The sequence below is a fragment of the Phasianus colchicus genome, chromosome 16 (genome assembly GCF_987193195.1).
Source record: "Phasianus colchicus chromosome 16, bPhaCol1.hap1.1, whole genome shotgun sequence".
Classification (NCBI taxonomy): Eukaryota; Metazoa; Chordata; class Aves; order Galliformes; family Phasianidae; genus Phasianus; species Phasianus colchicus.
The window spans coordinates 2,890,022-2,900,856 of NC_143451.1; the positions used below are offsets into that span (position 1 = coordinate 2,890,022).

At 64.4% G+C, this 10,835-nt stretch overlaps 2 protein-coding genes and 1 non-coding gene across 3 annotated transcripts; 1 reads left to right on the forward strand and 2 right to left on the reverse strand.

Moving 5' to 3' along the window:
- Positions 1-377: 377 nt before the first annotated feature.
- MCRIP2 (MAPK regulated corepressor interacting protein 2) lies at positions 378-3,582 on the reverse strand. The gene is made up of 5 exons (XM_031595382.2): positions 3,427-3,582; positions 3,223-3,301; positions 1,517-1,644; positions 1,332-1,433; positions 378-876 (listed from the first exon to the last, which is right to left on the reverse strand). Exons 1-5 carry the CDS (start codon positions 3,476-3,478, stop codon positions 818-820), a joined length of 420 nt encoding a protein of 139 aa, XP_031451242.1. The 5' UTR covers positions 3,479-3,582; the 3' UTR covers positions 378-817.
- An 860-nt stretch (positions 3,583-4,442) lies between these two features.
- On the forward strand, positions 4,443-4,513 carry TRNAG-CCC (transfer RNA glycine (anticodon CCC)). Its single transcript has one exon. It is a non-coding gene; the product is annotated as a tRNA-Gly (tRNA).
- A 2,422-nt stretch (positions 4,514-6,935) lies between these two features.
- WFIKKN1 (WAP, follistatin/kazal, immunoglobulin, kunitz and netrin domain containing 1) lies at positions 6,936-9,944 on the reverse strand. Its single transcript, XM_031595377.2, has 2 exons — positions 9,348-9,944; positions 6,936-8,588 (listed from the first exon to the last, which is right to left on the reverse strand). The coding sequence occupies exons 1-2, from the start codon at positions 9,585-9,587 to the stop codon at positions 7,098-7,100; spliced, it is 1,731 nt and encodes a 576-aa protein (XP_031451237.1). The 5' UTR covers positions 9,588-9,944; the 3' UTR covers positions 6,936-7,097.
- Between the last annotated feature and the right edge of the window lie 891 nt (positions 9,945-10,835).

The window sequence follows — 10,835 nt, forward strand, 5'->3', positions numbered from 1 at the left end:
GGCTTCCTACCCTGCGGGCTGGGTCTGGGAAGGGCCTGATAGGGCTCCAGCAAAAGGAGTCAGCATGGACAGAGCTGCAGTGGGGCCCTTCGTGGAGCGCATCCCCTACAGAGGCTGTGCTGCAGGGCCGCTCCCGGCCCCCTCCTCCCGCTTCCTTACCCCTATGGGGACCGCAGAGATAACGTGGGGCTGCAGAGATAGCAGAGCCCTGCACAGCTCCCAGCCGCGATGCTCAGCCCCCCCGGCAGCAGCACCTCCAGCTCCACGGGGCGGTGGCAGAGGGACGATCCGAACCTCTCCATCTCCGCACCCCTCCGCTGGGTCACCAATGCTCCACCGGATCCAAACGCTCCCCGGCCGCAAGCCTCTCAACCACAGGCAGTTTCAGCGCTTTATTGTCTGTCCTGCTACAGTCACCCGCTGTCCTCCAGCAGGGAGGGGGTGGGGGAGTGAAGCCGCCCGCACGCCCCGCAGTGTCCCGGAGCTGCAGCGGCCTCAAAACTGGCACTTAAGGAATCCCGGCCGGGGCCGCACGCAGCTCCTCCGCCCCGCACCGGGCATGGCTGTGGTCCGCTCCCGCTGTCCTCGGGGCTGGCAGAGGGGCACGGGCTGCTGTCGGCTTGAAAAAGGTGTTTAAATACCACTGAGCGTGGCGTCCGACCGGAGGCTCTTGGCTTTGTGGTTTGTTATTGTTATTGTTCGTTTTTTGTTTGGTTTTGTTTTTTTTATCGGTTTTTTTGTTTTGTTTTTTAGAAAAGGAAAAAAAAAAAAAAAAAAAAACAGTGAAAAAGACCGTCTTCCCTTTTATGAGCAGTTTTTAAACTGTGGCCAGAAATCGCTGTGCCCACCAGTCCTCCAGGTCAATGGGAACAAAGTCTGAAAGAGAGGGGAGGGAGAGAAGGGAGAGCAGCTGGAGAGGAGCACAGCGTGTTCCCACCAGCACCGGCCATTTACCACTGGGAAAAACACCCCTCTGACCCCCACCCCTCCCCAGCTCCCTGCCCCAGGGAACGGCTATGGGCATTTGCTCTTCTTGGGGACATTCTCACTGCTCAACCCAACACTCTGGCTGCCTTTACATCCCCGCTGTGCCTTCATCCTGTGTGCCCAGGGCAGCAGAGAGCAGAACTGGGGGTGTTGGTATGACCCCACAGCCAGACCCCACCACACAGTGCTGGGCTCACCCACCCAGCCCAGGAGCACTGACACCCAATGTCCCACTCACCTGGGCTCTCCATGTGACCCCCCCACTACAGCACCCACCCCCAGCTGGAGACAGCCCTGCTATGGGTTCCCCCAGCTCCTGCTCCCCCTCCACGTTCCCCACTCACCTTTCAGCTTGGGGTCCGGGGTTTTCTCTACGTACTGCACAGGCCCACGGGCGCTCTCCCCCCTCTGCCCCCCGTCCAGCTGCTGCTCTACCTCCTGCCACGCTGTGAATGGAGGGCTGTGGGTGAACCCCAGGGCAGGCAGCACCCTGCAGCCCCCTCCCCCTCCCCTCCTGAGCCCCTCACACCTTCGTAGATGAAGCGGACGTTCTCCTCGTGTGCAGCTGTGTAGCTCTCCTGGGGCACAGAGGTTTGTGACAGCAGCACCTGAGGCCGTTTGCCGTTCACTCTGTTGAAGATGAGCTTCTGGGCTGGGCTGGGGAAAGTGGGGATTGAGGGGAGAAGGACAACTTGGGGGCACACAAGGAGCAGGGCATCCCCATCACCCTGTGTGTGCCACACAGCCCTTCTGTGCCACCAGCCTGGCGCTGTCCCATCATAGCCACCCCACTTCAGCAGAGGGGAAGGATGGACCAACGGACACAGCTGTCCACCAGGTTGCCCCCAGTGAGGCCACCACACTGGGCAGTCCCCACCCCCTACAGCCAACCAAAGACACGTACTTTCCAGACTCCAGCTCTGCTCTGGATGGAGGCAGCAGGAAAACAGCCCAAAAATAACGGGGAAAAAAGCAGATCAGGATGCACAGTGCCCTCCCCACGTGCCCTGCAGGCTGCCCAGCTGGGGACACAGCAGCTGTCACAGCTGCTACATGGGAACCCCACAGCTGCTGCTGCTCTGCACAGCTCAGAGCCAGAGTGCTGCAGGTGCACAGCTCTGCCCAACACAAGGGAAACTGAGGCACGGGGGTGGGACATGGGCCTGGTGCACAAGCAGTGCCAGAGCTGTGGGGCAGCACAAAAGCAATGCGAGGGCAGCAACAGAGGACAGCCCTGCACCAGGGGAGCAGCTCAGGGGCTGCCTCATCCCACACACCCCTCCAGGAAAGCTGCTGCCCAAACGGCACGTGGGGCAGCGTGCAGCAAGACGAGGTGAAACCATCGGCATGGAACAGAACCCGTGTGTAGGGTCTGCATGGAGCCACGGGCACAGCTGTGGGGCAGGAGGAGTCCGGGAGTCACACCGCTCACGGGACAAAGTCTGAGAGGCCCTGGGAGCGCGGGGGGAGGTGTGCGGGGCAGCGGGGTCGGGAGGTGCCCCCCCAGCCACCAACCCCACCCTGCCACTACCGCTGCCCTGAGGCGGGATGGGGATGCTCCAGCCGACGTGCGTGGTGTGGGGCGGGGGGCACCGGGGGGAGGCATTTCTTGGTTGTGCCCTGAAGGCAGAGGAAGGGGGTCAAGGCTGCCCCGTGTCCACGGACGTTTGGGATCGGGGACGGGGAAAATCCCTACACAGGGACACGGCCCCCTCCCCCCGCCTCCGGGACCCCCGGACTTCATTCCTTCTGGCCCCTCGCGTTGTGCATGGCGGGGAGGTACAGCTCCGGGCACAGCGCAGCGAGACGGGCTGACACGGGAAGAGCCCCGCCGTGCGGTCCCACCGCCGCCCCTGAACTTTTGCGGCGGTTGCACAACTCCGGGGGGAGGGAGGCGGGGGAGGTGGGGCGGGGGGGTTTGAGGCCTGCGGGGAGCGCACGGACACGGGCACACGGACATACGGACACACGGGGTCCCGCGCAAACCTCGGGGCCCTGCAGGGCGCACAGCTGCGCTGCGGGACTGCGCCCGCGGGGCTCCGCACGGGGTCTGGACAAGGGGGGTTGCGGGGTGGGGGGGGCACAGCATTAGGGCCACCCCCCGCCGCCCTCCTCCGGACCCCTCGGCGGACTCCGGGCGGTGGTTGCGGTGCCCGTCCCCGCCCCGGGGCCCTCCCCGGAGCCGCGCGGCCGCGGTCACCTTTCCCCAAGGTCACGGCGCGGCGCGGGGCTCACCAGGCGGGGGGCCAGGCTCCGGGCTGCAGCCGGCCCCGCGGCTCGCCCACCTTGCTCTCCACCGGCTGCTGCGTGGGACCTGCAGGGGGGGTGGGAGGGGGTTGGGAAAGGGAAGGGGGGGGGGGGTGCAGGAGTCAGGGCCGGGAGGAGCGGAGCTGAGCGTGCGCCCCGCGGTGCCGCTCCCCCCGACCCCACACTCGGTACCTGTGCGGCGCTGCGTGGCCAGCTTGCTGGGGCCGCGCGTCAGCGTGTACATCGTGCGGCCCCTCCGGCACCGCACGGCACGGCCCCGCCGCTCCCGCCGGCCGAGTGCACCCCACTCCTCGTGCCGGCCCTTTAACGGGCCCGCGGCACGCCCCCTGCCTTAAAGGGACCGCGCCGCTCTCGTGGGGGGGACGCGTGGAGGGGGAGAGACGCGTAGGGATCGTTAACGCGTGGGGCGCGGCGGGGGTGCGGGGTTGTGGGGTTTGCGGGGCAGCCCTCTGCCCGTCGTGGGACGCGGTGTCACTGTGTAGGACGTGGTGCGGGACAGAGGGCGCGCGGCCATGGTGACACGTGGGGCGGAGGAGGGAGTAGAAACGGGCTTGTGACAGGCGGGAGCTTTGCTCAAGGTGAGCACGCAGGAGCAGGGTGACACGCAAGAGGGCACAGGAGGGACGCACGGCGCCGTGCCGGGGGGCACAGGGGGAGGTGCCGGGGCACGGCAAAGGCGGGGGGCTGCGCCTCGTGTTGCGGGGCTGAAGCGGTGCCAGCGCCCCTTATTCCGCGTCGGGGGAACCGTGCGAGGAGACCGCCGGGGCCTTCCGTTCGGGAAAGGACCGTAGCGATCCCCGAGCGGCGGCAACGCGCCCCGAATGGCAACGGGCGGCAGCGCGTGGTGACCTTCGGACGGGGCGGTGCGCGGAGATCCGCACGTGGTCGGGAATGCGGCGCCTGACGGACGGTGCCGGCGCACAGCCCCGCTCCTCCGGCTGCGGTGGGGCCGACAATCAGCGTGACCGTGACCCTGCAGCCATCGCTGCTCAGATGGCCGTGCGTCAGTTTCCCTATCCGAGACAGCAGCAGGTTTCCCCCGGCGTCTGCACGCACATCGCCGTGCTTTTCTCACTTCGTTTACGACGCAGGAACACGAAACACAACGCCGGGGCTGCGCCCGCGCCCCGCGCACACCGTGCGTCCACTGAGATGCTACGAAGGGAGCGGGGAGCCGCAGAACAGCAGCGCCGCTGGTGTAGTGGTATCATGCAAGATTCCCATTCTTGCGACCCGGGTTCGATTCCCGGGCGGCGCACCGTCTTTATTACACTCTTAAAACTATATTTTCTCTCTTTGTTTTCTTTTCCTTTTTAATTTTTTTTCTTTTTTTTTCAAGCAAATCGCTGCTTTTCATCCCATTCTGAGCCCTGGGCATGGCGGCTCTCACGACGAAGAGGTGGCACCCCGGTCCTGGGGGGCTGCGGTAATGCGGGGGGGTCTCTGCACTGTGCCTCCGCACCGCCCGGCCCACCGCGGGGCAGAGAATGACGGGGACGGGGACGGGGGGAAACGGCTTTAAAGTAAAAAAAAGGCAGATTCGGATGGGATGTGAGGTGGAAATTTTTTACTCAGAGGATGGAGAGGTGCAGGCACTGCTGCACAGAGCATCCGCGGAGGGGACATCTGTCATGGATGGGTCCTGGGCATCCTGAGCTGGGAAGGGGGCAGTCAGCCCATGGCATGGAACCTGATGGGCTGTGAGGGCCCTTTCAGCCCGAACCATTCTGGAATTCTGATTCTGGGATTCTGCCCCTTGTTGCCAACCAGACAGCCAAATTACCTGGGTTCTCCACTTGGGTACTTTTATTAAAAAAAAAAAAAATCCACAATATTCTGCTCTCACATGGTGCCACATGGCTCCTCCTGCTGCAAAACGATTGTCAGCACTGCAGCACCCACCGAATGGCAAAGCAGAGGTTGCCCTCTCACTAAGAGCACATGTGCAAAGGCAATGCTGCTCCATGGGATGTGCAGCACAGCCCAGCACCATGCCCTGCTCCCAGCCCTACATCTTGCCCTGCTCCCAGCCCAGCACCATGCCCTGCTCCCAGCCCAGCACCATGCCCTGCTCCCAGCCCTACATCCTGCCCTGCTCCCAGCCCGGCTGCTGCATGATGTGCACAGGCCTCAGTCGCACCCAGATGTCCATTCCAGGGATTGCAGCACCGTGCTGGAAGGGATCATTTTCCATTGATGAAACAAAAATAAATGCAGGCTCTTAAGTGGGGAGGAATTCCTCACCAAGAAATATTGCCCTTGGAGCAGCCTGGTGCAGAGGGGCAGAAATAGCTGCCCGCAGTGAGGCACAGCCGTGTCCTTCCCACATCACCACGCCAGGAGCCTCACCATAAATGTAATCCCTGGGCTGGGGCAGAGGTTCAGTGTGCAGGCTGAGGGCCCTCTCCATATCCCCATATTCGGGGCTGAGGATCCTGAAGCCAGCTGGGACAGGGCTGGAGGTGCCCTGTGCAATGCTGAGCTGCCATCCCTCCATGGTGGTGTTGCAAGCACAGCCTTATTATGAGACAACAGAGATCCCACCTGGGAGATGCTGCTGGCAGCCAAGGCTCTGGGTGTGGGAGCATCCCCTGCCTGGGGGTGATGTGGGGCTGTTCCCCAAGCAGAGACTGTGCAAGGGAAAAGGTGGACACAAGTGAGGAGGGATCAGCATTATGGGGTGTGCCGTGAGCCCTGCATAGGGCTGCTTTGGCCATGTGCCCCAGGACCAGAAATGGTGCTGTGGGCTGGGGAAAGCACTCCTGCATCCAAAGCACTCCAAAGCACTGTGGAGGAGCAGGGCACAGAGGAGAGGATCCTCTCAGGGGCTGTGGCCCTTCTTGATTGACCTCTGTGCAACAGGGATGGGGAGAGGGGCTGGCGGGCAGCAGGCAGCCATGGCTCAGACTGCAGCTTCAGCTTCATGTCCTGGAAACTGTAGGCTGTGGATGGCCACATCTCCCCTCAGAGCTGTGTGGGCTTCAATCACAGCCTGAGGCAGAGGTAGGGGGGGACATGGGGGGCTGTGAGTCTGAGCAGCCTGCCTGGAGCTGCTGGTGGCCTTGTCCATCCTTCCAACCTTACGTGCACTGCACATCCTACACACACTGCCCACAGCATGCAGTTGAGAAGAGTCCTAAAGTGGAGGATGAAGGCAGTCCTGGGAGACAGGGCAGCACTGGGGAGCCCGGAGGGTGAAGCTTCTGCCTGCACATCCATCCATCCACCCATCTGTCTGTCCATCCATCTATCCGACCAGCACCCCTCTCCCCCACAGCAACCCTGCTGGTGGTCTATGGGCCACAGTGCTGCTGCAACTGCTGGTGGAAGCCAGAGAGATGGGGGGTGCTGGGCTCCAGGAGGTGGTCCTTGTGCTGGCAATGCTCCCCCAAGCCTGCAGGTGCTTTCAGGTAGACACACTGGCCAACAAACACCAAGAGCCTCATCTTCCACAGGCTGTGACACACCACACCTGGTGGCACTGCCTGGAACAGAGAGGGGGCAGGGCACATCACACCATGCAGGAAAGGAGCAGTGTCATGCATGCAGTGCTGCACCCACAGCGCCTGGTTGATGGCTTGGGGTCCATCTCCTCTGGTTCCATCAGAACCAGATGATGCTGTGGGCTTCAGTGCTGTGGGATGGGTATCACGGGGTGGGGAGGTCTGGGCAGACTCCTCTGCAATCCCACCTGCTTCTTTATTGCTGCTGTCTGGGCTGGGGGTACACGGGGTGGCAGTTACAGGGGCGGAGCTGCAGAATGCTGATCGTCATCAATAAAAGCTGTGGGCTCAGATGGGTTCCCCTGGGGTCTGCAGCCCCTGAGTCCACGCGGCCCGGCCCTAATCCTGGAAGCGGTTGAGGAGGTCACAGGTTTTCTTCTCCATCAGCTCGTAGATTTTCTTCACCCTCTTGTCGTTGGCTGCCCGCACGTAGCTGCCGGGGTCCAGCGTGGCCATGCCGTCGTGCACGGCGCCCATGATGATGAGCGGCCCGTCCTCGGCTGTCATGTTGGGGCAGGGGCAGCTCCAGTCCATGTCGACCAGCGTCACCTCCAGGTACTTGATATTGAAGAACTTGAGGCCCATCTTCTCGTCCTTGAGGACGTCCTCGAGGGCGAAGCGGGCGATGCCGGAGTCCTGGTCCTCCACGATCTCCATCAGCCGCCCCACGATGGCGAAGTCACTGCGGCAGAGGCTCAGCACCATCTTGCTCTTCAGGCGGCAGGCCTTGCACTGCAGGCTCTTGGGGAAGGGGCACACGTCCTCGCACGTCTCCTTGCTGTCAAAGTTGTTGTTGTTGCCCTCGCAGCCGCCGTAGACGAAGGAGTGGCACTGCTTGAGGATGTAGTTGTAAGCCCAGCGCGGCTCCCAGTTCTGGCAGGGTCCCTGCACCATGGGCAGCAGGCAGGTGGGCCGGGCGCTGCCCACGCAGGCGGCGCGGCACTCCTCGTACGTCTCAAAGTGGTTCCTGTTGGCTCCGCAGCCGCCGTAGCGGAAGGTGACGCAGGAGCCCTGCTTGGCATCGAAGTGCCAGCGCACCTCCGTGGCCTCGCAGCGCCGCCTGTCCGGCTCCTTCAGGCACTCGGCGCTGGGGAAGGGCTGGGGGCTGCCGGGCCGTGGGGCCGCCCCGGGTTCACGCTTCAGCACCGACAGCGGGAAGTCGGCGCGCAGCAGCCCCGCGGCATTGCGGGCCGTGCAGGTGTAGATGCCGGCGTCCTCGTGGCGCGCGTTGTAGATGACCAGCTGCCCGATGTTGGTGACCACCACGTTGCCGTACATCTGGTCCGGCCGCATGATGAAGTTCTCGGCGCGCTCGCTCTGCTTCTCCCAGGTGATGTCGGGTCGCGGGCGGCCGCTGACGTCGCAGCGGAAGCTGACGGTGCCGCCGGCACGAACCGACTGGTGGAAGGGGTTGCTGTACAGCGCGGGGGGAACCGGCAGCTCGGGGCCCACTCCCGGGGTGGGCCGGGCCGTGGTCTCACGTGGCACCGGGCTGGTGTCGGGCCAGGTGAAGATGTGCTTGCACGGCACGGTGGTGAGGCGCGTGCCACGCAGGCAGGCCTCGGCGTCCATGTAGCACTTGTTGTAGTAGGTGAGGCCGTCGGAGGCGCAGGTGAAGTTGGGCTCCTTCTCGCAGCGGTCCTTGCACTTGCAGACCGGCTGCCCGTCCCAGATGTCGCAGTCGGAGCCCTGCTGGGCGCACACGAAGCTCTCGCAGGACGGCCCGCGGCCCAGCTCCAGTGCCAGCAGGCTGCCGTCAGCAAAGCGCGCGGCCACGCAGCTGCGCAGCCCGCACACGTTGGTGCAGCACTTCTCAAAGCCCTCGCAGTCCTGGCCGGGAGGGGACAGCGGTCAGCACCCCGGCACCAACCCTAATGCTAACCCCAGTGCTGATCCCAACACCAACCTGACCTGGATGCTCCCAGCTATAGAGAGCTCCCTCCCAGCCCCCACCATTTCTGGGCTGACCCAGCGCTCAGCTCCACCTCAGCTCCGCTGATGGGAGGGAGTGAAGAGCAGCAGTGTTGGCCCCCATGGCACAGTGGTGGTACTGGGCTTTGGGTTTCTGCAGGTGCCCAGCCTGGACGTGGGCCACTCCTGCCATTGTGGCTGTGCTGTGCTGTACTGTGGCCTGGGGGCTGCAGGCTCCAATGGGCTGAGGTCGGGCAGAACTCATTGCAGTGATGAGCTGCAGAGGAGTTGCTCCCTGAGGATGGGCAGCATTGTGCTCCTGCCCAGGGAAAACTGAGAGAGCAGGGGGAGCAGTCCCAGCATGCCAGCATCCCTCAGTAACTGAGTGGGAGCATACTGGGGGTGTGTGGGGGGGGTGTTCCAGACAGGGCTGATGCAGCAGGGCCATAAGATGAACCTCAGCCTGCAGAGGCGCTTGGAGCACTTGGGGCTCTGCGCAATCCTGGGGTGAGGCTTCAAAGAAGCTGAGTTTGCTGGGCACTGCAGCCTCTGCCAATCGGACCCCCATCCCAGCACAGCCCAGAGCATCCCTCTGCTCACCACCACCCCCCCACACGGGTGCAGTACCCAAACCCATCCCATCCATGCCCCTGACTCCCCATAGCTCCTGGCGCTCACCTGGTCCGCCTGGCACTCCCTCTCGCAGGTGCTCTGAGCGTCCACCCACAGGTTGGGGTTCAGCTGGTTGGGGCACACCCCCAGGTGCCGCATCCTGGCCTGCTGTAGGCTCAGCCCGGCGGCGGCCGCCAGCAAGGGCAGCAACAGGAGCAGAGCCGAGCGCATGGGCTCAGCCCCACCGAGCTGCTGCCCGCCAGGACGTGACCGCGGTCCTGGGCGATCGAAACTCCTGCGAGGCATCTGTGTGCCCCCCCCCCGCCTCGCCACCAGGCTCGGGGCTGATCACATTGGACGGAGGGAAGGAGACGGAAAGGAAAGTCGGGGGACGAAAAGGAGGAGGAGGAGGTGATGTCCAGACCGCTGCGGTTCAGCACGCCGGGTCCACGCCGTCTACCCGGAGATGCCGTCCCACACCTCGGTCCATCGCTGAGCTCTCACGGCACCGGGCACAGCGTCGTGTCGCAGCGGTGGCTCCGGGCAGCGCCTCGGCCGCTGCGATGCCCCCGTGCCGGGGGGGCTCAGCGCATCCCTGGCACCCGCAGCCGGGCAGCGCTCGCCGTGCAGTGGCAGCGGGTCCGGGCGCTGCGTGCGTGTGGGGCAGGGTTGGAAAGGGAGGACGGGAAGGTTGTAATCTGAATCCCCTCCCTTCTCACTGATGTTTCTGGGTGTTTGGAATGGAAAAGGCGCTGACCTCAGCCTCTAACCCCGTCTGAGCCGATCGGCTGGACAAACACAGGGGGGAGATCAAAGGCAGAATGCGGAAAGTCTCCAAAGAGAGAGAGTGAAAGGAGGGGAAAAAAATGCCCGGCCTATGGAGCCGAATTCCTGCAGGATGAGAAAACAGCCAGAGCCTGTTGCCCGCCCCGGGCCTGCGGGTGGGAGGCAGCCGCAGCCCCCGGCCCCGCAGCATCTCCAGCTGCAGCGGGGGGCGTCGCGGCCGCGCCGTGGGGCCATGACCCCCATCTCAGGCTCCTGCCGGCCGTCCAGGGCCCCACGAGCGCCCAGGTTTGTAGCCAGCCTCCGTCCCCGCTCCGGCAAGCAAATGCCGATGATTTACAGCCCGGTTTTGAGATCTGCCGTGCACCCCGAGCCAGGGGAGCGCCTGGAGGCAGCGCCTGGCCGTGCCAGACCCCGGCTGGACACTGCAACCCCACCTCCGCTCGCAGAGCACCTCCGAAGCCGGCCCTAAGCTGGCAGGAGCCGGCCCCGCTCCCCGCCAGACTGCCCTAATCCCCGCTGGAGACGGACCTGGATGCGGGGGGGGGAACGTTAACTCCTGCAGAGCTGCTGACCGCGGCCCCGCGCCTTTGCCCCAGCGCAGCCCGGAGCCGGAGGAGCACCGAAGCCCGTCTGAGCTGTGCCAGGAACTCGGCAGGGAGCTGAGCTCGGGCAGCACGAGGAGGAGCCGCAGCCCCCCAGCGGGTACACGGCGCTGCGGAGGGTCGGGATGCTGAGCCGGCCCTGAGCACACGGGAGAGGTTACGCTGC